The sequence below is a fragment of the Panulirus ornatus genome, chromosome 32 (genome assembly GCF_036320965.1).
Source record: "Panulirus ornatus isolate Po-2019 chromosome 32, ASM3632096v1, whole genome shotgun sequence".
Classification (NCBI taxonomy): Eukaryota; Metazoa; Arthropoda; class Malacostraca; order Decapoda; family Palinuridae; genus Panulirus; species Panulirus ornatus.
The window spans coordinates 5531268-5556662 of NC_092255.1; the positions used below are offsets into that span (position 1 = coordinate 5531268).

The following is a 25395-nucleotide window of genomic DNA, read 5'->3' on the forward strand; positions in this document are numbered from 1 at the left end:
CATTAGGCATTAATATTTTCAGCTTTGGTTTTCCTCAATTTCATCCTACTCTCATAAGTTGCCCTTTGTGCCACAGGGAATACTAAGGAACTGGTCATAAAAAAGATTCAGGGTTATCCTTTTGTATAAAGACTGAAGCATCCAATTTTCTTAGATTTTACCAAGTCTTTTGAAAACAATTTGGAAACTTCACTCATTTTAACACAATTATTACAAGTGCAAAAGGCAAAGCCTTTATCTCAAAAAGCATGACATTCTCTTAACTTTATTATGTATTTTGATTATTAACATGCATCCCACAGGTACCATCTTCAAACAATATTGTTGGCCTTATCACTGGTGGGGTAGGGGAAGAGGTGCGACAGGTGATTGATGTGACTCAGCCATATGGAATCACCACAGTTGCGACACAGGCATCCAACAGTGTTTATTCAAACACTCGTCGATTCCCTGTGCTTTTACGCTTAGCACCACCTAATGATGTTATGGTTTGTATATTAAAAACATTAGCAATGAATGTCATAGTTTTATGAATGCTGACATATATGATGATTGATATACTTTGTTTTGGATCTATTTCAGAGATTTTATGGTGAGATTCCTGTATTATTTTCTTGGAAAACATGATTAATTTGACTGTGTCATTAATGAATGGATCTTTGAAACTGAATAGTTAAGGAATAGGAACTAATTATAAATGTTGGAATGAATTTTAAATGGTAAATAGTGCATTAGCAAATGAAAGGAAACAGTTAGATTATGAAAGTATATAAGGCATTCAGGTGTTTCAGTTCAACCACAAACCAACATAAAACAATATTACAAGTGACCTTATATTTGTAGATGAAACTGCACTCATCTTGGATATTAAAGTTGATAGAATAAGCATTTCAGACCCTAATATTATAGAAGTAATGACAAACTAGAGTAGAAATAGATGAAGACAAACAGACTATGACACTTGAGAAAATAAGTGACATGATGCATTGAAATTACTCTTTTTACAAAATAAAGTGAGGTCAGTTTTCTTATGCAAATACGAAGTTGAATGAAGTCTTCAAGAGCATTGATGAAAATTAATACAACAGTGTTGTAGAAGAACATATGACAAATGATCAAGGCATTGATTCAGTTTTAAGATTAGAAATTATATGAAGTGAAAGATACAGAGAAAAAGAAAACTTTGGATCAAGTTAAAGAAAATGGAAGATAAAGAAAAGATATGCAATGAGCAGTTAGAAATTTCAGAACAGTTAGAAGAGAAGATGAGAAATACTGACTGCGAAATCATGGAATCACATAGAAAAGAGAATAAATGATAAGAAAGCAATACTGTACAAAGCACGAAGCAGCAAAAAGTTTTGTCCTCATATATTGATAAAGAATGAACTAGGAATTGGGAACTGGGCTTTTTAAGTTGGAGAAAAATATGTAAATGAACCAAAGAAAATATTTTGGATGCTAACCAACCTCTATAAGTCCATTTTCAGACCCTCCAAAAAAATATTTCAGATGCTTGCGAACCACTGTCTGCAGTCAGCACAAAAAAGATATTTCAGATGCAAACAAACCACCGTAAATTTATTTCCAATTCAGAGAAAGAAAAATATAGATGAAATGAATAATTGGTATGACGAACATGCCATTACAGCAGTTTGAATTGCAGAAAGTGACATTTTTAGTTGATGACCAAGTTAAAGCTGTAATATTTGCCATCTCCCTTTAAAAGGCAAATATGTCAGTGGTAAAACCTTGATGATGTTAATGAGAGAAAGCATTGGTTAAACTATTAGTATAGGAAATATACACAAAACATTACATGTAGCACCAAATATACTAAGGAGGATCTGAACATTATAGCACAATAAAGAGAAAGTAGCTTGACACCCATGTAATTAAAGTTTACAAAAGAGTGATTAAAAAAAGTCTTGGAACATATAATTAACAGCAAATACATGTATGAAAACCACCAAGCATATGTGCTTGGTAAAAGTACACAAACTTGACTCATATTTCACTTCATTATAATATGTGAAACTCTTTTGCAAGGAAAGAAAATGGATTTGTTTTTCAAGACTCTGTAGGAGGATTAAACAGAATAACTATAGGTACACCACCGATTTTCCAGCACTTTTTGTTCCAAAGCATTGGTGGATTAACCATGTTGCCGGACCAACCGTGGTCACGTAATGATAATTCATCAACACATCTCTAACCCACTGATTATACATCTCCCATGTGTCTAAAGCATACCATGGACTGCTAGAAATTTCACTTAAACAAATATTATATGTTTGAGCACCCTAAGATGGTAAGACTGTCCTTAGATTGTTTGAATCCTGTGGGGTCTTCTTCGTCTTCTGTTGTTAGTGTTTTCCTAGGTGTGCATTGCCAGAATAATGCAGTTTCATCTGCATTATACACGTGCTCAGGACTGAGGTGCTCGTCAGCTATGAGTTTCACAAATTCATCCACATACTTGGCAGCTCCTTCATGGTTCGCAGACTGCTTTTCTCCATACACATTATTCATGGAAATTCCATGACGTTTCTTGAATCTTTGAAGCCATCCTTCACTATAGTCATGCTTGTGTTGTAATTTAAGTTCTTTATGTAACAACTGAGCCTGGTCCATTATCATGCTACCTGACAAGTCCATTCTATCACTCCAACGCTGTCGAAACCATTCCATCATTACTCGATCATGCTCAGTACTCTAACCATCTTTCATAGTTTTTCTCTCCGTCATTTGCTTTTTGGAATCATTGTCTGCATAGAATTTCAATATTTTCTCCCTTTGCTTCTTTGCATCATAAACAGTTGATGAACCAATACTGTAGAGGTCACACAGCTTACGCACCGAAACACCACGGTCCATTTTTTTCAACATTTCTACTTGGATTGATATGGACTGGTGTTCACGTTTGACACCTCGACTGACACTCTCATATGTCTTAAAAGCCATAGCTAGGGTTAATTTAAGCAGAATAAGCTAAGAATCTCACAGAATTGCGGTATTACCACCAGCAAGTGCAGTGTAAAGAATTTAGATAAGCACGCCCTACACACGACGCTATCTGTGGCCACCCAGTAAAGTAGTCTGATGGCTGCAGTAATTTCAAGTCACCTCAGGTAATTTTGTCCAGACTAAAGGAGGTGCTGAACCATCAGTTGCCGGAAATTCGGTGGTGTACCGGGTATTACATTTGAGAATCAAAACAAAATATTAAAGGTAAGTTAAGAAAATGGATCAGAGTTTTTCATGAACAGAGAATTCAAAGTGGTAGCGAATGAAAGTATGTCTTTGTCTGAAAAAGAGAATGTTCCACCAGAAGTACCTTGTACAGGACTGGTATTAGCTTCAGTTCTGTATATGAAAAAGTTTTCAGACATTGAAAGGTAAAAGAAAGAATATTCAGATATTGTACAGATGACACAAGTAAGTAAAAGAATAGGATCAAAAGAAGACAGTCCAACATCTCATTAAGCTGCATATTCCTTTAGTGTAATCTAAACAATAGCACATTGTAATAAAGTGTACTTTGGAATAGACAGATAGTTTGATTTTCAGTGTGACTTTATGGTTCTATTTTCAGGGAGCAGGTATTGCTTCACTACTCTTATACTGGAGGTGGGAGGTATTTAGCATCGTGTACTCAGATGGTGGCACAGCTGGTGACATCAATAAACATCTTCTGCGGGAGACAGAAGCACACAATCTAAAGCCCATTCTAGCAGAACCAGTGCCTCTCAAGGTAAAGCTCAATTCTGATAAACTGTCCCTTTTTTTGTACCTCAGTTGGTTGTCTGAGCACTATGAGGTAGCATTAGGAGCAAATGACTAGCAGCTTCATTCACTCCTCCTCTCTAACTGTGTGTTGGAACCAGCACCTCCCGTCCATAGCCAAGCCCCACAGACTACTCCTTGGTCTATTTCATCTCTTTCATATCCACAGGTTCTGACCAATGACATCACATTGCCCAACACCATAAATCACATTGATCTAGTTCATTCTATCCCATGCATCTCTCTCACCCTCTAGAATGTTCAAGCCTTATTACCCCAAAGTCTTCTTCACTGCGTGCTTCCATTGCTATTACACTGATCTTACTTGTGGTTTGAATAGCAAACTGAGTCCAACTCTTGTACACCCAGAAAATGGTATATTAGTGTGCTGAACTTGCAACATTTATATGTATTTTGGGACCAATATCCTTTTAACATGTTTATGATAAGATAACCTTTAGCAAAACCATTCTCAAATGTTATTATTACGTGTGCAGTTGTATTCAGTATTACTTGAACACTTATAGAGATATCTCTGAGCTTTGACTTCTTCTCTCTAGAAGAATGTTTGTTGTTCATACATCTTACAGTACTCACATAATGTGCCTCTCTCTATACAAGATCCTTATCACAGCTTCTTTTCTCGCACCCAACATTGCTTCAGCATGATTGACCCCTAATTGGGTTTGTGGATATAACCAAATTTTCTTGAAAGATAAAATCCACTGTGAGAGAAATGTATGAATAAGATTTTATGTGAAGTTTCTGCCTTCATCATCCCATACAGCTTGAAAAACTTCTTATATAGTAGTATCAACAGATGAATGACTTGGAGTCAGATTTCATAAATGGGTTTTATTCCTTACAGGTTGATCAAGTAGATTACATGTTAGATGTGTGGAGTAAACTCGCAGAAGCAGCACAACAGGGAGCCAGAGCTGTAGTGTTACTACTGGAGCCTCATCATGCAGCACTTTTCTTCCATGCTGCAGCCAAACTCCGTGCTAAGGATCTGCTGCACACTGGTGACTTTGTATTCATTATGGCAGAGTCTCCACTGCCCTTCATACAGCATGAGTAGGTCTTGAAGTTGTTCATTTTTCCTGTATAGATGTACTCTGTTCAGTATTACTCCTTATTTGTTTTAAGCTCTGGATCTTGTGAATTGATAGAGTGCATGTCTTTGTGAACTCGGGTCACACTGAATGTAAACATGTTGGTAAAAAAGATTAAATAACCTTATGAGGATATGCAACAAGCTGTGAGAGTCTTAAGATAATAACTGATGGCTTATCAAGCATGTAAGGCTCGTGTACAAGTAGGAAGAGAGGAGAGTTAATGGTTCCAATTGAAGGTTGGGGTGCGGCAGGGATGTGTGATATCACCATGGTGGCTCAGTTTGTTTATGGATGGGTTGGTGAAAGAGTTGAATGTGAGTCTTGAAGTCTGTGGGGGATGAGATGGCCTGGGAATAGAATCAGTTGCTTTTTGATGATGATGTAGCACTGATGATAGATTTAAGTGAAAAACTGCACAAATTGGTGACTGAGTTTGGAACAGTGTGTAATGGGAGAAAGTTGAGAGTGAATGTGAATAAAAACAAAGTTATTAGGTTTAGCAGTGTTAAGAAACAGGTTAGTTTGGGTAGGAATTTGAATAGAGAAAAATTGGAGGAAGTGAAATGTTTTAGATACCTGGGAGTGGCCATGGCAGTGAATGGAACCATGGAAGCAGAAGTGAGTATTAGGGTGGGGAAGGGGGCAAAGGTTCTGGGAGCACTGAAGAATGTATGGAAAGAGAAAACGTGATCTGGGAGGGCAAAAATGGAAATCTTTAAAGGAATAGTAGACCCAACAATATTATATGAATGTGAGGCTTAGGCTATAGATACTGCTGTGTGGACTTTTCACCTGTGGTTTAATCTCAAGGAGGCAGATCCTAGCAACACCTGTGTTAACTACCTACAGCTGTGGATTTATGCTTATTTTACCCATTTGTTAGAAAGAAAGCTCACTCTTCAAATGGTTCTGTGGTCATTTTAATTGGGAATTAGATATCAACTTGTTGCTATAATATTCATGTAAATGCAGTGAGGAGATATTACCAAGAAAGTAAGGTATGTGTGGAAACAGGAAGGGAGAAGGATGAGTGGTACATGGTGAAAATAGGTGTGGGAAAAGAAGTATACAAGACTTTTGCCTGCCTGTGGGAGTTGAATGGTGGAAATGAGTGAGAGACTCTACCTCCAAAGTTGACAATGTGGCAACCATCTCACTGTCATTAGCTGCAGCAGTCTTACCTAAGGTGATTGACGCGTGGCAGCTCAGGGCTGGTAAATGACACACACAAACACATATGTGTCCACTCAGTGAAAAGGGTGGCATTTGGTACTCAGGGTACACTCTCTTAGTTCACAGACAGTGGCTGATGTACCACAAGGTGTGCTGTGTGGCACTACCCAATATCGGTATAACATAGACTGGAGATGATCAGGACACCTAGTTAGCCATTGCTTAGCTGCTTTGATTTTGGGTAAAGAGTAATGCATTGGGGGTCTTTCCAAGGAATCCTACTTGCTTAGTCTTGTGCATCCTTTTGGAAACTTCAATGATTTTTCCAGCTGCATTCTGTATTATCATCACAGTGATGAACAGCTTCAGTAGCCCTTTTAGCATGTTGAAATGATTTGCATCCCATTGCTGGGTGACCCAGTCATACCTTGAAAGTCACCCACCACCCCCTTAACAAACAGTCAGGTTGCTGGATTGTCAGGAAACACAGATGTTCCCTCCTGTGCCTGAGCACTTTTTCCACCATCAGACTTTGAGTCATTCTCCTTTCTGGCAGGAGCTCCATGGATCCTTGTCATTGCATACCTTCAGCAGCAACACTTTGTTAACCTGGCAAAGCCTCCTCCCTTCTGTTGCACAACCAGTAGGCCATGACAGTTTATCCTTCCTTCTGCTGAATGACCAGGGAACCATGACAGTCCATCCTCCCTTGTACATCTACACCATGAGATCAAACAGCACCACTCCTCTCTTGTAGCTATATTATGGGATCTCTCAATAACTCCCCTCTCCTTTACCAACATAGCACTACAGAACTCCTGCTCCACCTCTTTCCCTGTTTCTGCACCAGCAGTAACAGCTTGCCTTGAGTTGCACTCCCCAAAACTCATTAAAAAAACATTTTTGTGTTACCAGTGTTTTGTGTTTATCAGATGTTCGTACTCCTCTCAGTCCATCACAGTCACAAAAGACATTAGCCAATGTAACGCTTGCCACAAGTCTGTGTTCCAATGACATATTTCAGTCCAGTGTGGTCTCTTTGATATGCAGTCTGTCAGCTGTCATAGTTATAGTTTAAAAATAACCTTTTTATTATTACCAAAGTCATATTTTTGTTTAGAAAAGTATTTGATAAACTTATTTATTTGATTTGTGAGTTTATTAATAGGAAATAAATTAATTTTCATTCCATGTTACTAAGGTGCTTTCAGAATTTAAAGTAGGATTTCACCAAATTGTTTCTTATCACATGATTATCATTTGTTATTTTCAGTTTCGAATGAGATAAATGAATTAGCATGTATCATTTGGTACTGGTGCTGATCTGATGAAATCTACATGTTGCTAAAACTTATACAAGTGAAACAAGAAATTTTTCTTGATTACTTATTTGTAGATGATTACCAGTATTGATTGCGATTCCACTAATTAGTATTTACAGATTAGATTTGCTACACTTTAATTCTCTGATCCATCAGAAGTGAGGCGCTGGGCATGGTCATCCTGCAGCCAATCAGTGGTCCTGTGCGGGAGTTTCACACTTACTTCAAGAGTCTTTCGTTAGCCAACCATACAGCATATCCCTGGTTCCATGAATTCTGGGCAGAGGTTAGACATTTCCCCCTTTCAGGACTCTGAACAGCAAACAGTACTAAATCCCTTTTGTTTTTATTCTTCTCTTTACATGAATTATCTCGTAATCAAAAGTTTTACATTCTAAAGATAGTAGGCTACATCTCACTATTTGTAAAGGCAATTATTTATTGTGTTTTTTGACATTCATAGATTCGTAGCACACCCTCAGCTATCCTTCTCAGAAAAAAGCTATAAAGTTTGAAATAAAGAAAACTGAAAGGTTAAGATATTTGATGAGCACAGCTGCACATTTTATATACAGCTGCTAAGGTTGGCTAAGAACCCAGTAGTACTACACCAGCCTTTAAAGACTTGACACCCAAGGAGAGTCAGTATTCTCATCTCTGTTACATCCACAAGCATTTAGACACCCCATCCTGAGCATTCAAGGTGGATGAGCACTACCTCCGTGGTTCATACAATTTTATTTTAAATTATGTTGTCACCACATTTATATTTGCACAGTATGCTGAGTTTGAAGTTTACTGTTGATGTATCTGTTAAGTGTTTTTATGTATTCTTCCTGTTTATTCTGTACTTTATGCAAAGTTTGGCTCTTTGATAATTTGACATAACTCATAGTCTATTCAGATCCTTCATCCTTATATTTCGTAAGTTTATGTATATGCATTGTTAACCTCATGACTTACTCTCTCCTTACAGACATTTAAATGCCAGGGTGCAGGGTGTTTCACTGGGGCAGCACATAACCTCTCAAACTATAAATTTCGTCAGGCTGAAGATGTTGTTAATGTTATCAATGCTGTGTCTTTAATTGGCCAAGGACTTGACAAGTGGCGAAAGGATGCATGTTCAGGTAAGGGCCAGACAGCAAATACATAAAACATAAAATGAGACATGATGTACGATGGCATGTAACATGGATGCTCAGCAGGTGGTTTAAAGAAACAATAAAGTGATTGTCATGTAATGTTGAAAAAGTGGTAGTGAGTGGATGTCATGCTCAGGTAAATTTTGTGCTTGTGCAAGGAAACAGATCTTTATAAGACGTTAATGATTTCATAACTCTTGAGATAGTAACTACAAATAGGTCATCTCGGCCTCTGAATATTTGTATGAATTGTAAGTTTTGTTACCTTATCTTACCTCTCAGCCCCAGTACCCCCTTTGAGTGGGGCTTCTTTGGCACTCACAGAGCTTGCCACATCCACTGGGTAGGATCACAAGCCAAGTAGTGTGGTGATATTGTCTGTGGCTTTATTGGGTGGGTGCATAACAACTGAGCACTGAGTATTCCATGTTTTCATTGTGGAAGCTGTATCTTGGGCATGAGGGGTTCTCTGATTTGGTGAATCGCTGTTGTATTGCTGGATATGCAATGTCTAGAATATAGACAAGAATGTGTTTGGGAAATTTAGTTTCTGTTAGGGATATGTCTGACATAAATTGGTTTGAAGAGATTAGGTAGGTGGTTGTTTAGTGCTTCTTAAATCAACATGCTGTGAATATGCTTTGTTAATTTTGTTTTTGTTGGGATAGAAGGGATCTTGCTGAAGTGTGAGGCAAGGTAAGCTTTTTATTTATGCTTGGGGGTTGGTAGTTTGTTAAGAAATACCTTGGGTTGGAGGTGTCTTGAACACTGTGTAAAAGATAGGTTGCCAAGCTTTTGTTAGGTGAGAATAGATTTCCAATATTTTTGTTTCATTATGTAGGTGATGAATTTTTTTGTTTGCTCTATACTCATGTATCAAATTTTGGCTTGAAATGGCTGAAAATTGTAACAGAAGGGATGGAGAAATAACTTTGGTGGTGGGTGATATGATTACAAGGGCTGAAAAGAATTATGGTGAGTGATGATGTTTATTGATGAGATATAGGAATGAATGGAAATGGTGGGAATCTGCAGGTTTTATTTATGGAATACAATTTATGTATCATTAACACATTTTTTTTAAGACATGAATTAGCCAAAGCTTATGCCTAATATAGTGTGGATGGTAGACAGTGAATATTAAGGGACTGATTTTATGGAGCATGTTAAAAAATGGTATAGAAACAAAGGTAAAGAGAGACTTTAATGGACGATTGTCATAGCATCATGTAGCGAAGAGTACTTGGAGAGCTTCAAAGAAATGATGTGAGAGAAATGAAGGTGTCAGTGGTGTTAAGTGTATAATATGAAGGCTGTTTCATATTTCTTTTCCTTCTGTCACTTGAGGATGGCACATCAAGAATCTTGCCCAAACATTTCACCTGTCGAGTAATTCTGCACTTTATTAAATCAAGGACCCACAGCAAGATTCATGATATGTGTCATTCCTCTAAAGTAAGTGAAACAAGTTCATGTTTTCATAAAGAAAATGTTTGTTAAATGAAAGTGTTGTTTCTGCAAGTATACATAGGGAAAATGGAAGTGAGGAAGTATAAAATGACAGACATAAAACAGTAGAGAAGTATTAAGAAGAAAGATGGGGAAACAGCTTTACTTGAATTAAGTTACTATGCAGTGTGCATAATAAAGATATTCTGTGTAGTGCAGACAGCCATTCACTTAACACCATGGGCACAAATTGAGGTAGCGCAAGGAAAGAGATGAAAGAATGGCCCAACCCACCCACATACACATGTATATACATACATGTCCACACACTCACATATACACACCTCTACATTTCAACATATACATATATATACTCACACAGACATATACATATATACATATGTACATAATTCATACTTGCTGCGTTTATTCATTCCCGTCACCACCCCGCCACACACGAAATGACAACCCCCTCCCCCCGCATACGCTCGAGGTAGTGCTAGGAAAAGACTACAAAGGCCACATTCGTTCATACTCAGTCTCTAGCTGTCATGTATAATGCACCAAAACCACAGCTGCCTTTCCACATCCAGACCCTATAAAACTTTCCATGCTTTACCCCAGATGCTTCACATGCCTTGGTTCAATCCATTGACAGCACATCGACCCTGGCATACCACATCATTCCAACTCACTCTATTCCTTGCACGCCTTTCACTCTCTTGCATGTTCAGGCCCCGATCGCTCAAAATCTTTTTCTCTCCATCTTTCCACCTCCAATTTGGTCTCCCTAGTTGTAAGATGTAGCTGTTAGTTGTAAGGCATATTTTTTACTTCCCATTTGGTACATTCATAATGTAAACTCACCCAGTGATCTTTCCCTTTTGAACTTTACATGTTTCCTCAGCTTTTTTCCCTTCCTAGTGCATGCTGTGTGTGCTGAGCTAACAGTCATTTTCCCCTATACATAGAAAGCTTTACTTGATTATGTAATGCATACATTAAAAAACTGCTTATATACAGAATATGATGGTAAAAATATATGTTCAGGACGTATTTCAGAGGGGGGGGGAAGTTTGTCAAAATGATGACAGATCTGGTAACTTATATTGGCAATAAGTAAATGTAATAAATGTAAACTGATTTAGAATCTTTCAAAAACAATTCTATGCAGAATGAATATGAAGAAAAATATTAGCTTCACATTTTTGTTATTTTTTGTTATTACTTGAATGAAATAGATCTTCATTCTGTTTTCCTGTATTCATATATTTTTATTTTGCTAGATAGTCCAAGAGGTTGAGGAAAACTGTTCCTCTCGATCCCACAGCTGATGCCCATGTGCTGCATACTTAACAGATGTTTTGGGGTTTTCTTTTGGTCTCAACACTTTGAAACTGGAAATTTATTAGGGTGTTTTGGAAGATCCAAATTTGAGAGCAAGAGATGGCAGTCAAGATATAAATACCATGTCTCCATTCATACTCCTACTTTAAAAGCCTCCCTGTCTTAGAACTGTACCATCCATCAATATTTTTCATTGTAGTTCTCTCTCTTGATTCTGTTTGATGATGTTAGTACAGTAATCATAATGATTATGAATCTGAGTGGAGTTAACTGTGATACTGGATGGCAAGACAGAAGTCATCAGCCAGATGCTATTTCATAATTATGATGGAGCTAGAAAACATTATTTAGGAACAGCACTTTCGTGCAGAATCTGGGAAAGAAAGTTTGAGATGGGGCTGTACAGGTGTAGAACTCTCTCCCCATACTATACAAATAAGTACTTACAGATGACAGGTATGTTGGTTTCAACAAAAAGATTGTTGTTCAGTGGAACAATCTATTTTATTTAATATGGAGTACATCTGTGACATGTAATATATGAATATCATTCTTTTCTCACTGCAGGCGAGTCTAGTGGTTCATGTGATGAAATAACAACAGATTCTCTCTATCGGGACAAGATATTCCAGTATACTCGCTCATTTAATCAACATGGAGTGGATGGACGTCAGCTTGCATTCACTGTTGATGGTCACAACCGTGCTGCTACACTCCAGGTATGTTACAGAGAAATTGGAATTCACAGCAGAAAATGGATGAGGTTATAGTGAAATCCTTTGGCTCAAGCAAGCTTTCCCATTTAGGATATGGGTATGTTTTCATCTGACTAATATCTGAGTATCTGGGCAGGATCCTTATTAGAAGTGTGTCAGTTTCTTGTGCATTCATTTATAAATGAAATCATGCAGACAATACCCCTGTCCTCCTCATTCCTTTGTCACCATGGTGTTTCCCTTTCCCCCCTTTAGCCTCCAATTAAACTAAATAAGGAGGGAGGAAAAGAGCAACTAACTTTCAAATGAAACTTAGTTCAAAGGAAGAGTCTGTCCTATATCAGTGAGTTTTTTGTATCAGATATGGGCCAAACTTAACACAGCTCTTGAGGAAGACCATAGGGTTGGAGAGTCTTGAACACACACACAAGAGCATGAGTATTGACTCTTTGAGGTTTTTATCTATTAACCTGAAAGATATAAATCCAATCATATATTCTTTTTTAAATGGGAACAGAAATCTGTGTTGCTATTGAAATTAGATATAGGTCATCTTTTTATTTATATCTATGTTAATTTGTCTAATACTAAGGACCACTGTATACCTCAAATACAAGTGATGACTTGTAAAAATGAATTTTTGGGGGCAAGAAAATTATTAAATCTGGAGTAACAGTAGAATGAGATCATGTTAACTTTTGATGTCCTGAAAAATATACAACTCTGAAAACCATGTGACTAGTAAATATGTATGTGATATTACTGTATTTTATGAAAAATCATTTAGTTTCACTTACTTTTGTCCTTTTACATGGCTTTCAGAATCATGGTAAGTAAAATTATTTTTTTTTCATACATATTTGCCATTTCCCACATCAGCGAAGTAGCATTAAAAACAGAGGACTGAGCCTTAGAGAGAAAATCCTCTCTTGCCCCCTTCTTTGTTCCCTCTTTTGGAAAAGTAGAAAATGTAGGGGAAGATTTCCAGCCTTCCGCTGCCTGCTCTTTTTGTCACTTACGACGCGCAGGGAATACGTGGGACGTATTCTTTCTTTTCTATCCCCTGTCATTATCATAATTATGATTATTATCATTCTTATACTTGATCTCTGTTTCCCGCTTTGGTGAGGTAGTGCCAGGAAACAGATGAAGAATGGCCCAACCACTCATATGAACACACGTATATATATACGCATATATGCCCATACAAGCACATATACCTACATGTACATATCAGCATATACACTTATACATGCATATACACAGACATATACATATATACACATGTACATATTCATACTTGCCTTCATCCATTCCCAGCGCCATCCTGCCCCACAGGAAACAGTGTCGTTACCCTCTGCTTCAGAGAGGTAGCACCAGGAAAACAGACAAAAAAGGCCACGTTCATTCACACTCAGGCTGTAGCTGTCATGTGTAATGCGCCAAAACTACAGCTCCCTACCCACATCCAGTTCCACAGACCTTTCCATGGTTTAGCCTGGACATTTCACTTGCCTTGGTTCAGTCTATTGATGGCACATTTACCCCAGTATAATCATTATTATGATGTTAAAGGATATCCAATATGATGTCCATCTATCTTTGTATTTTTTTTTCATACATATTCGCCATTTCCTGTGTTAGCAAGGTACCGTTAAGAACAGAGGACCAAGCCCTAGAGGGAATATCCTCACTTAGCCCCCTTCTCTGTTCCTTCTTTTGGAAAATTAAAATGAGAGGGGAGGATTTCCAGCTCCCCACTCCGTCCCCTTTTAGTTGCCTTCTACAATCCACAGAGAATATGTGGGAAGTATTCTTTCTCTCCTATCCCCTATCTTTGTATACATCATCATTAATTCCATTGCTTATTCCATTGGGTGCAGTAGATATATACATCTCATGAAATCAGTCATATACATCCAAAACCCATGCTCAGTTTGTTAAAGTGAAACAAGGACTTTCTTACTTATAAGAGGCTTCTTACTTTTTCACTTTGCTCTCTAAGGTATAATTCCAAGTCTATAACACTCCATTTCAATGTTTGAGTCTCATCTGAGTGCCTGACTTGTGGGTGAGGGTACAAAGTGCTTGGCTAGACAGGATGGGAATGTGTGAATATAGCGCCAGGCATGGCTGTCACACTAAGAGCCATACAGAAAGATGCTTTCACTAAATGTATGTTTTTTGGTAGATTATTTGCTATATATATGCTCCCTAAAAAGATAAGTGAAATATATTCTATCTATGATTTTAAGAAAAAAAATATATGATATATCTACAAGATTTTAGAAATGTAGGGGCTGGAGCAGTTTTCTTCATGAAAGTATCCTTGGTGATTACATATTCTCTTTCTGTAGTGAGTTCAAGAGACTCACATTTGCCTTTGGAAAGTTATATGTGGCTTTAGAGCCGCTAGTTGACCATACAGAATGAAGAAAGTAATGAGTGGGTGTATGAGAGATTTGGCAGAGGGGGAATGCAAAAGAAATTGTGGAGTGTTAGAGTTGTTGAAACATAATACTTTGGTAGTTTTGGCGTGTGAAAAGAATGCAAGATAGGGAGTTTACAAGGGGATTGCATTATAGTACAATTAAAGGGGCTAGTGCAAGAGGGAGACCACCTATGATATGGAAAAATAGAGTGGAAGAGTACTGGAGGGATAGAAAAGGGGGAAGAATTTGTGGAATGGTGTATGTGAGGGAGGCATGTAAAGACAGGGATGATTAGAGACTTGATGCCTTCCCTTTGTTAGGAGTTCCTGGAGGGAATGGGTGTTAGAAATATAGATAGATAGATAGATAGCTATAAGGTTCACTGTGCTGTACATGCATTTTTCAAATAATGCATCTATTGTGCTGCATGGCAAACAGATGTACACATAATGCCACACACCTCCATAGCAACCTCTCATGATGCATTTTTATACTGCCTCCACATTAAGACAGTTTCACCCTAGACTGTTTTAGATTCTTGCAGCTTTTCATTTAACCTCACAGTGAATCTAATCTTCACACAATCTTTCCTCATTTTTTGTAGTCATATCCTTGTTTTTCATTCGCATTACTAGGCCTATGCCATATAGTGTATAAGGCTGATATACATATTATTACCACATGATGTAAAAACCCCCTTCCCTTCCTTTTCTTAGACCATATATAATATATAATATCTATTAATTCCTTCTTATCAGTCATGCTCTTCTTCATTCTGTATCAAGAGTATTTATGAGGTGCTTCCTCTTTAAAGCATGTAAGTGCAGCAGTCTTGCCTTAAACTGTAGTGTAAGTGCATACAAGCATAGGAGTAGAGACATGGTACATTCATGCAAGGTTAAGGGATGGGGCAACATAAGTGCAAAACTCTCTCCATAACTTACATATAGTATTCACACAGTACGCATATTCTTTCACCATTATCATTTACATCTGGGACCTCATGCCTGTTCATCATTCCCACCTGTGTCTGTTGATTATTGTATCTGAAATATATTTGTGGAACTCTTATAATCCTGTAGTGTTTGGAACTACTGCAGCAAGCTGATATGATGTCTAGAATCCTCAGCCAGAAATTACTGTGCATTAAATTTTTCACAAAGGTTTATGGAAAGCAAATATAGTTACGAAAGTTCTATACGTGGTTGCTGCTAGTTCATATAAGATTACTTGGCCTGATGCTTCCATAAAAGTTTTATCAGAAAAGACATTTTTACATTGTATGAGTGTTGGGGTAATATTCCTTATCAGTGAGTTGTATTGGAAGCATTTTTATATATTTCTTTCATTTGTAGCTCTGTATCTCTTACTGGTGATACTTCTGAAGACAACTCATTAAGGCAAAACTTTATGTTACGAAGGTAAATTTTCACAGAAAGGAATGGAGTATGGATGAATTTTTGTTTTTTTTATTACTGTGTATTCTGTTGTTATAAGCAGTTAATTCATATCATGTGCAGGTGTTGAACTTTCGGCACATTGGTGCTCGACGAGGAGCTGGGCTTTTGCGTGTGGGTGTCTACAATGAAGAGAATGGCCTGGCTCTCAATGGATCACTGGTGGTGACATATGACAGTGAGGGTAATGAGAAAGCTATGACTGAGGTCAAGTCACAGTGCATTGACTTCCAGTCTTGTGGAGATGTTGCTGTTGTAGCCAAACCAATCAAGAAGAAAACTCATTATTTACAGGTAGAAACTGTGATTTTCTGAGTTGTATATTCCTTAACATATTTATATTAGGCATGCAGTCATCAGCTGATTTGAATTATTAATGCTAGAATAATGTCTGGGTACTTGGTTTGTTAATGAGTAGGGATGTGTTCTCTAAAACTAGAAATATTAACTTTGTAAAGACCTTAGCAATCACATGCAAATATACCATAAGAAGTAGCAATGTTAGTCCATAGGAGATTAATCATAGAGTTTTTTGATAATGTAGGAAAACCTCCTTATTTAAATGAACTAGTTGCATCCACCATTTTTGTTTATGTTTGCTCACTCAATGATGAGTAGCATATGTAGAGCGCTCTAGGCCAACCTGTGCTTAGCTTTTAGTGCTTCTTCTCTTTCACCATACGTGTGAATGCTCATTTCATCACCTTAAAGGACACCTGTGAATTGTTTATGCCCAAAATGTCCAGGAAAAGGTTTGCAAGTGATATTGCTTGAATTACACTTTGCAAGTGAGAATGGAAATATTCCTAGGTTAGAACTAATGCATTCAGGAATGTACCTCTATTTCATGTATACTGTAGTGATCCCTTTGCAGTCTGATTCACTGAAAACTCTTTCTTCAAGAATGCTTTTTGAATGTTGAACAGGATATCCCTGAACCTACAAATGTGTATTAGATAATATTTATTGAAAGGGTGGTGCCGTGCACAGAGCAGTTCACTGGGGAGAAGCAAGGTAGAGGGTGTGAAAAATATTTGGGAAAGAGGTTGAATTGTATTTAGCACGTGTAGATCTGGAGAAAGCATATGATAGGGTTGACAGAGATGTCTTGTGGAAGGTGCTACAAATATATTAAGAATATGGAATTACTTAATGCATTGAGGAGTTCTCCCAGGAAAAGTAAGGCATTTGTGAAGTAGAAAGGGAGGAGGCTGAGTGTTTCGCTTGAAGATGGGCATACATCAAGGATGTGTTGTCATCATGGCAGTTTAATCTGCTTATGGATGAGGAGGTGAGGGAAGTAAATGTTAAGGGTCACGGAGCAAATGACGTTATTTGAATTTTTATTTATTTATTCATAAATACCCCAGGACCAGTTTCTGTGAAAGAATCTGCATGTTACCCAGGACCTCTTTCTAAGGCTCTTGGAACCCAAGGCTGTGCTACTTCAGTTAGCAGGGAAATGAGGACTCCTTTGGAGTGATAAGTTCTTTGATTAAATTGTACTCCCAGTGATACAGCCTTGCCAAAGGTGGCTTTTTGCTTGTAGACTAACCTCATGCTGGTGGAGCCTAGTTACACTCAGTTGGTGACTGAGTTTGGAAAAGTGTGTGAAAGGAGAAAGTTGAGAGTAAATGTGAATAAGAGCAAGGTTATTAGGTTCAGTAGGGCTGAGGGACAAGTTAATTGGGATGTAAGTTTGAATGGAGAAAAAATGGAGGCGAAGTGTTTTAGATATCTTGGAGTGGACTTAGCAGCAAATGGAACCATGGAAGCAGAAGTGAGTCACAAGATGGGGGAGGAGGCGAAGGCTCTGGGAGCGATTAAGAATGTTTGGAAGGCAAGAATGTTAGCTCAGAGAGCAAAAATGGGTACGTTTGAAGGAATAGTAGCTCTAACAATGTTATATGGTTGTGAGGCATGGGCTATAGATAGGGTTGTATGGAGGAGGGTGGATGTGTTGGAAATGAAATGTTTAAGGACAATATGTGGTGTGAGGTGGCTTGATGAAGTAAGCAATGAAAGGGTAAAAGAGATGTGTGGAAATAAAAAGAGTGTGGTAAAGAGAGCAGAAGGTACATTGAAATGTTTTGGGCATGTGGAGAGAATGAGTGAGGAAAGATTTCCTGTGTAGCGCGGTAGCTACAGGATGGATGAAGGCAGCAAGTATGAATATATACGTGTTTATATAGGTATGTGTCTGTGTATGTATATGTATGTATACATTGATATGTATATGTATGTATATGTGCTTGTGTGGGTGTTTATGTCTATATATGCATATATGAGTGGTTGGGCCATTCTTCATCTGTTTCCTTGCCCTACCTTGCTGATGCAGGAAACAGTAGTTAAGTACAAAAGAAAGGGGGCTAATGGGGAGGTGATAACAAGTAGTGGTGATGTGAGAAGGAGATGGAGTGAGTATTTTGAAGGTTTGTTGAATGTGTTTAATGATAGAGTGGCACATATAGGGTGTTTTGGTCGAGGTGGTGTGCAAAGTGAGAGGGTAAGGGAGAATGATTTGGTAAACAGAGAAGAGGTAGTAAAAGCTTTGCGGAAGATGAAGCCGGCAAGGCAGCGGGTTTGGATGGTATTGCAGTGGAATTTATTAAAAAAGGGAGTGACTGTATTGTTGACTGGTTGGTAAGGTTATTTAATGTATGTATGACTCATGGTGAGGTGCCTGAGGATTGGAGGAATGCTTGCATAGTGCCATTGTACAAAGGCAAAGGGGATAAAAGTGAGTGCTCAAATTACAGATATATAAGTTTGTTGAGTATTCCTGGGAAATTGTATGGGAGGGTATTGATTGAGAGGGTGAAGGCATGTACAGAGCATCAGATTGGGAAGAGCAGTGTGGTTTCAGAAGTGGTAGAGGATGTGTGGATCAGGTGTTTGCTTTGAAGAATGTATGTGAGAAATACTTAGAAAAGCAAATGGATTTGTATGTAGCATTTATGGATCTGGAGAAGGCATATGATAGAGTTGATAGAGATGCTCTGTGGAAGGTATTAAGAACATATGGTGTGGGGGCAAGTTGTTAGAAGCAGTGAAAAGCTTTTATCGAGGATGTAAGGCATTTGTACGTGTAGGAAGAGAGGAAAGTGATTGGTTCTCAGTGAATGTTGGTTTGTGTCAGGGGTGTGTGATGTCTCCATGGTTGTTTAATTTGTTTATGGATGGGGTTGTTAGGGAGGTGAAGGCAAGAGTTTTGGAAAGAGGGGCAAGTATGCAGTCTGTTGTGGATGAGAGAGCTTGGGAAGTGAGTCAGTTGTTGTTTGCTGATGATACAGCGCTAGTGGCTGATTCGGGTGAGAAACTGCAGAAGCTGGTGACTGAGTTTGGTAAAGTGTGTGAAAGAAGAAAGCTGAGAGGAAATGTGAATAAGAGCAAGGTTATTAGGTACAGTAGAGTTGAGGGTCAAGTCAATTGGGAGGTAAGTTTGAATGGAGAAAAACTGGAGGAAGTGAAATGTTTTAGATATCTGGGAGTGTATTTGGCAGCGGATGGAACCATGGAAGCGGAAGTGAATCATAGGGTGGGGGAGGGGGTGAAAGTTGTGGGAGCGTTGAAGAATGTGTGGAAGTTGAGAACATTAACTCCGAAAGCAAAAATGGGTATGTTTGAAGGAATAGTGGTTCCAACAATGTTATATGGTTGCGAGGCGTGGGCTATAGATAGAGTTGTGTGTAGGAGAGTGGATGTGCTGGAAATGAGATGTTTGAGGACAATATGTGGTGTGAGGTGTTTTGATCAAGTAAGTACTAATAGGGTAAGAGAGATTTGTGGAAATAAAAAGAGTGCGGTCGTGAGAGCAGAAGAGGGTGTTTTGAAATGGTTTGCTCACATGGAGAGAATGAGTGAGGAAAGATTGACAAAGAGGATATATGTGTCAGAAGTGGAGGGAATGAGAAGTGGGAGACCAAATTGGAGGTGGAAAGATGGAGTGAAAAAGATTTTGAGTGATCAGGGCCTGAACATGCAGGAGGATGAAAAGCGTGCAAGGAATAGAGTGAATTGGAACGATGTGGTATACCGGGGTTGACATGCTGTCAATGGATTGAACCAGGGCGTGTGAAGCGTCTGGGGTAAACCATGGAAAGTTCTGTGGGGCCTGGATGTGGAAAGGCAGCTGTGGTTTCATTGCATTACACATGACAGCTAGAGACTGAGTGTGAATGAATGTGGCCTTTGTTGTCTTTTCCTAGCGCTACCTCACGCACATGTGGGGGAGGGGATTGTTGTTTCATGTGTGGTGGGGTGGCGATGGGAATGAATAAAGGCAGGCAGTATGAATTATGTACATGTATATATATGTATATGTCTGTGTGTGTTATCCCTGGGGATAGGGGAGAAAGAATACTTCCCACGTATTCCCTGCGTGTCGTAGAAGGCGACTAAAAGGGAAGGGAGCGGGAGCTAGAAATCCTCCCCTCTCTCTTTTTTAATTTTCCAAAAGAAGGAACAGAGAAGGGGGCCAGGTGAGGATATCCCTTTAAAGGTCCAGTCCTCTGTTCTTAATGCTACCTCGCTCACACGGGAGATGGCAAATAGTATGAAAGAAAAAAAAGTGTGTGTGTATATATATATATATGTATACATTGAGATGTATAGGTATGCATATTTGCGTGTGTGGACGTGTATGTATATACATGTGTATGTGGGTGGGTTGGGCCATTCTTTGGACTGTTTCCTTACGCTACCTCGCTAACACGGGAGACAGCGACAAAGCAAATAAATAGATAATATATATGGAAAGCTGTGTAGGTATGTATATTTGCGTGTGTGGACGTGTGTATATACATGTGTATGGGGGTGGTGAGGATATCCCTTTAAAGGTCCAGTCCTCTGTTCTTAATGCTACCTCGCTCACACGGGAGATGGCAAATAGTATGAAAGAAAAAAAAGTGTGTGTGTATATATATATATATGTATACATTGAGATGTATAGGTATGCATATTTGCGTGTGTGGACGTGTATGTATATACATGTGTATGTGGGTGGGTTGGGCCATTCTTTGGACTGTTTCCTTGCGCTACCTCGCAAACGCGGGAGACAGCGACAAAGTATAAAAAAAAAAAAAAAAAAAAATATATATATATATATATATATATATTTATTATTATTATTATACTTTGTCGCTGTCTCCCGCGTTTGCGAGGTAGCGCAAGGAAACAGATGAAAGAAATGGCCCAACCCCCCCCATACACATGTATATACATACGTCCACACACGCAAATATACATACCTACACAGCTTTCCATGGTTTACCCCAGACGCTTCACATGCCTTGATTCAATCCACTGACAGCACGTCAACCCCGGTATACCACATCGCTCCAATTCACTCTATTCCTTGCCCTCCTTTCACCCTCCTGCATGTTCAGGCCCCGATCACACAAAATCTTTTTCACTCCATCTTTCCACCTCCAATTTGGTCTCCCTCTTCTCCTTGTTCCCTCCACCTCCAACACATATATCCTCTTGGTCAATCTTTCCTCACTCATCCTCTCCATGTGCCCAAACCACTTCAAAACACCCTCTTCTGCTCTCTCAACCACGCTCTTTTTATTTCCACACATCTCTCTTACCCTTACGTTACTCACTCGATCAAACCACCTCACACCACACAGTGTCCTCAAACATCTCATTTCCAGTACATCCATCCTCCTGCGCACAACTCTATCCATAGCCCACGCCTCGCAACCATACAACATTGTTGGAACCACTATTCCTTCAAACATACCCATTTTTGCTTTCCGAGATAATGTTCTCGACTTCCACACATTCTTCAAGGCCCCCAGGATTTTCGCCCCCTCCCCCACCCTATGACCCTATATATATATATATTATATGGGAGGGTATTGATTGAGAGGGTGAAGGCATGTACAGAGCATCAGATTGGGGAAGAGCAGTGTGGTTTCAGAAGTGGTAGAGGATGTGTGGATCAGGTGTTTGCTTTGAAGAATGTATGTGAGAAATACTTAGAAAAGCAAATGGATTTGTATGTAGCATTTATGGATCTGGAGAAGGCATATGATAGAGTTGATAGAGATGCTCTGTGGAAGGTATTAAGAATATATGGTGTGGGAGGCAAGTTGTTAGAAGCAGTGAAAAGTTTTTATCGAGGATGTAAGGCATGTGTACGTGTAGGAAGAGAGGAAAGTGATTGGTTCTCAGTGAATGTCAGTTTGCGGCAGGGGTGTGTGATGTCTCCATGGTTGTTTAATTTGTTTATGGATGGGGTTGTTAGGGAGGTGAATGCAAGAGTTTTGGAAAGAGGGGCAAGTATGAAGTCTGTTGGGGATGAGAGAGCTTGGGAAGTGAGTCAGTTGTTGTTCGCTGATGATACAGCGCAGGTGGCTGATTCATGTGAGAAACTACAGAAGCTGGTGACTGAGTTTGGTAAAGTGTGTGAAAGAAGAAAGTTAAGGGTAAATGTTAAAAACAAGGTTATTAGGTACAGTAGGGTTGAGGGTCAAGTCAATTGGGAGGTGAGTTTGAATGGAGAGAAACTGGAGGAAGTAAAGTGTTTTAGATATCTGGGAGTGGATCTGGCAGCGGATGGAACCATGGAAGCGGAAGTGGATCATAGGATGGGGGAGGGGGCGAAAATTCTGGGAGCCTTGAAGAATGTGTGGAAGTCGAGAACATTATCTCGGAAAGCAAAAATGGGTATGTTTGAAGGAATAGTGGTTCCAACAATGTTGTATGGTTGCGAGGCGTGGGCTATGGATAGAGTGGTGCGCAGGAGGATGGATGTGCTGGAAATGAGATGTTTGAGGACAATGTGTGGTGTGAGGTGGTTTGATCGAGTAAGTAACGTAAGGGTAAGAGAAATGTGTGGAAATAAAAAGAGCATGGTTGAGAGAGCAGAAGAGGGTGTTTTGAAATGGTTTGGGCACATGGAGAGAATGAGTGAGGAAAGATTGACCAAGAGGATATATGTGTCGGAGGTGGAGGGAACGAGGAGAAGAGGGAGACCAAATTGGAGGTGGAAAGATGGAGTGAAAAAGATTTTGTGTGATCGGGGCCTGAACATGCAGGAGGGTGAAAGGAGGGCAAGGAATAGAGTGAATTGGAGCGATGTGGTATACCGGGGTTGACGTGCTGTCAGTGGATTGAATCAGGGCATGTGAAGTGTCTGGGGTAAACCATGGAAAGCTGTGTAGGTATGTATATTTGCGTGTGTGGACGCATGTATATACATGTGCATGGGGGTGGGTTGGGCCATTTCTTTCGTCTGTTTCCTTGCGCTACCTCGCAAACGCGGGAGACAGCGACAAAGAAAAAGAAAAAAAAAAAAAAATATATATATATATATATATATATATATATATATATATATATATATATATATATATATATATATATATATATATATTTTTTTTTTTTATTCATTTTGCTTTGTCACTGTCTCCCGCGTTAGCGAGGTAGCGCAAGGAAACGGATGAAAGAAATGGCCCAACCCACCCACATACGCATGTATATACATACACGTCCACACATGCGCATATACATACCTGTACATCTCAACGTATACATATATATGCACACACAGACATATACATATATACACATGTACATAATTCATACTGTCTGCCTTTATTCATTCCCATCGCCACCCCGCCACACATGAAATAACAACCCCCTCCCCCCTCATGTGCGTGAGGTAGCACTAGGAAAAGACAACAAAGGCCACATTCATTCACACTCAGTCTCTAGCTGTCATGTAATAATGCACCAAAACCACAGCTCCCTTTCCACATCCAGACCCCACAGAACTTTCCATGGTTTACCCCAGATGCTTCACATGCCCTGGTTCAATCCATTGACAGTACGTCAACCCCGGTATATCACATCGTTCCAATTCACTCTATTCCTTGCACGCCTTTCACCCTCCTGCATGTTCAAGCCTTGATCACTAAAAATCTTTTTCACTCTATCTTTCCACCTCCAATTTGGTCTCCCACTTCTCCTCGTTCCCTCCACCTCTGACACATATATCCTCTAGGTCAATCTTTCTTCACTCATTCTCTCCATGTGACCAAACCATTTAAAAACACCCTCTTCTGCTCTCTCAACCACACTCTTTTTATTACCACACATCTCTCTTACCCTATTATTACTTACTCGATCAAACCATCTCACACCACATATTGTCCTCAAACATCTCATTTCCAGCACATCCACCCTCCTGCACACAACTCTATCCATAGCCCACACCTCGCAACCATATAACATTTTTGGAACCACTATTCCTTCAAACATACCCATTTTTGCTTTCTGAGATAACATTCTTGCCTTCCACGCATTTTTCAACACTCCCAGAACTTTTTCTCCCTCCCCGACCCTATGACTCACTTCCTCTTCCATGGTTCCATCTGCTGCCAAATCCACTCCCAGATATCTAAAACACTTTACTTAATCCAGTTTTTCTTCGTTCAAAGTTACCTCCCTACTGTACCTAATAACCTTGCTCTTATTCAGATTTACTCTCAGCTTTCTTCTTGCACACACTTTACCACACTCAGTCACCAGCTTCTGCAGTTTCTCACCCGAATCAGCCACCAGCGCTGTATCATCAGCGAACAACAACTGACTCACTTCCCAAGCTCTCTCATCCACAACAGACTGCATACTTGCCCCTCTTTCCAAAATTCTTACATTCACCTCCCAAACAACCCCATCCATAAACAAATTAAACAACCATGTAGACATCACACACCCCTGCCGCAAACCAACATTCACTGAGAACCAATCACTTTCTTCTCTTCCTACTCGTACATATGCCTTGCATCCTTGATAAAAACTTTTCACTGCTTCTAACAATTTGCCTCCCACGCCATATATTCTTAATACCTTCCACAGAGCATCTCTATCAACTCTATCATATGCCTTCTCCAAATCCACAAATGCTACATACAAATCCATTTGCTTTTCTAAGTAATTCTCACATACATTTTTCAAAGCAAACACCTGATTCACACATCCTCTACCACTTCTGAAACCACACTGCTCCTCCCCAATCTGATGCTCTGTATATGCCTTCACCCTCGCAATCAATACCCTCCCATGTAATTTCCCAGGAATACTCAACAAACTTATACCTCTGTAATTTGAGCACTCACCTTTATCCCCTTTGCCTTTGTACAATGGCACTGTGCAAGCATTCCGCCAATCCTCAGGCACCTCACCATGAGTCATACATACATTAAATAACCTTACCAACCAGTCAACAACACAGTCACCCCCTTTTTTAAGAAATTCCACTGCAATACCATCCAAAATATATATATACATTTTTTTTCTTTGTTTCATCCACACACATTCAGACACCCCAATCTGAGCCTTCGTGGAGGATGAGCACTCCCTGCATGACTCCTGTTTCCCCTTTTAGAAAGTTGATATACAAGGAGGAGAGGGTTTCTAGCCCCCCCTGCTTCCCTT

At 39.2% G+C, this 25395-nt stretch overlaps 1 protein-coding gene across 2 annotated transcripts in view; it reads left to right on the plus strand.

Moving 5' to 3' along the window:
• LOC139759008 (uncharacterized) overlaps positions 1–25395 on the plus strand; it is a 114670-nt gene that overhangs the window by 23196 nt on the left and 66079 nt on the right. For both annotated transcript variants that reach the window (XM_071680891.1, XM_071680892.1), the window contains exons 16-22: positions 303–488; positions 3596–3754; positions 4655–4863; positions 7556–7685; positions 8376–8529; positions 11908–12059; positions 16009–16239. In XM_071680891.1, coding sequence (XP_071536992.1) covers positions 303–488; positions 3596–3754; positions 4655–4863; positions 7556–7685; positions 8376–8529; positions 11908–12059; positions 16009–16239 — 1221 coding nt within the window. The remainder of the gene's footprint in view (positions 1–302; positions 489–3595; positions 3755–4654; positions 4864–7555; positions 7686–8375; positions 8530–11907; positions 12060–16008; positions 16240–25395) is intronic.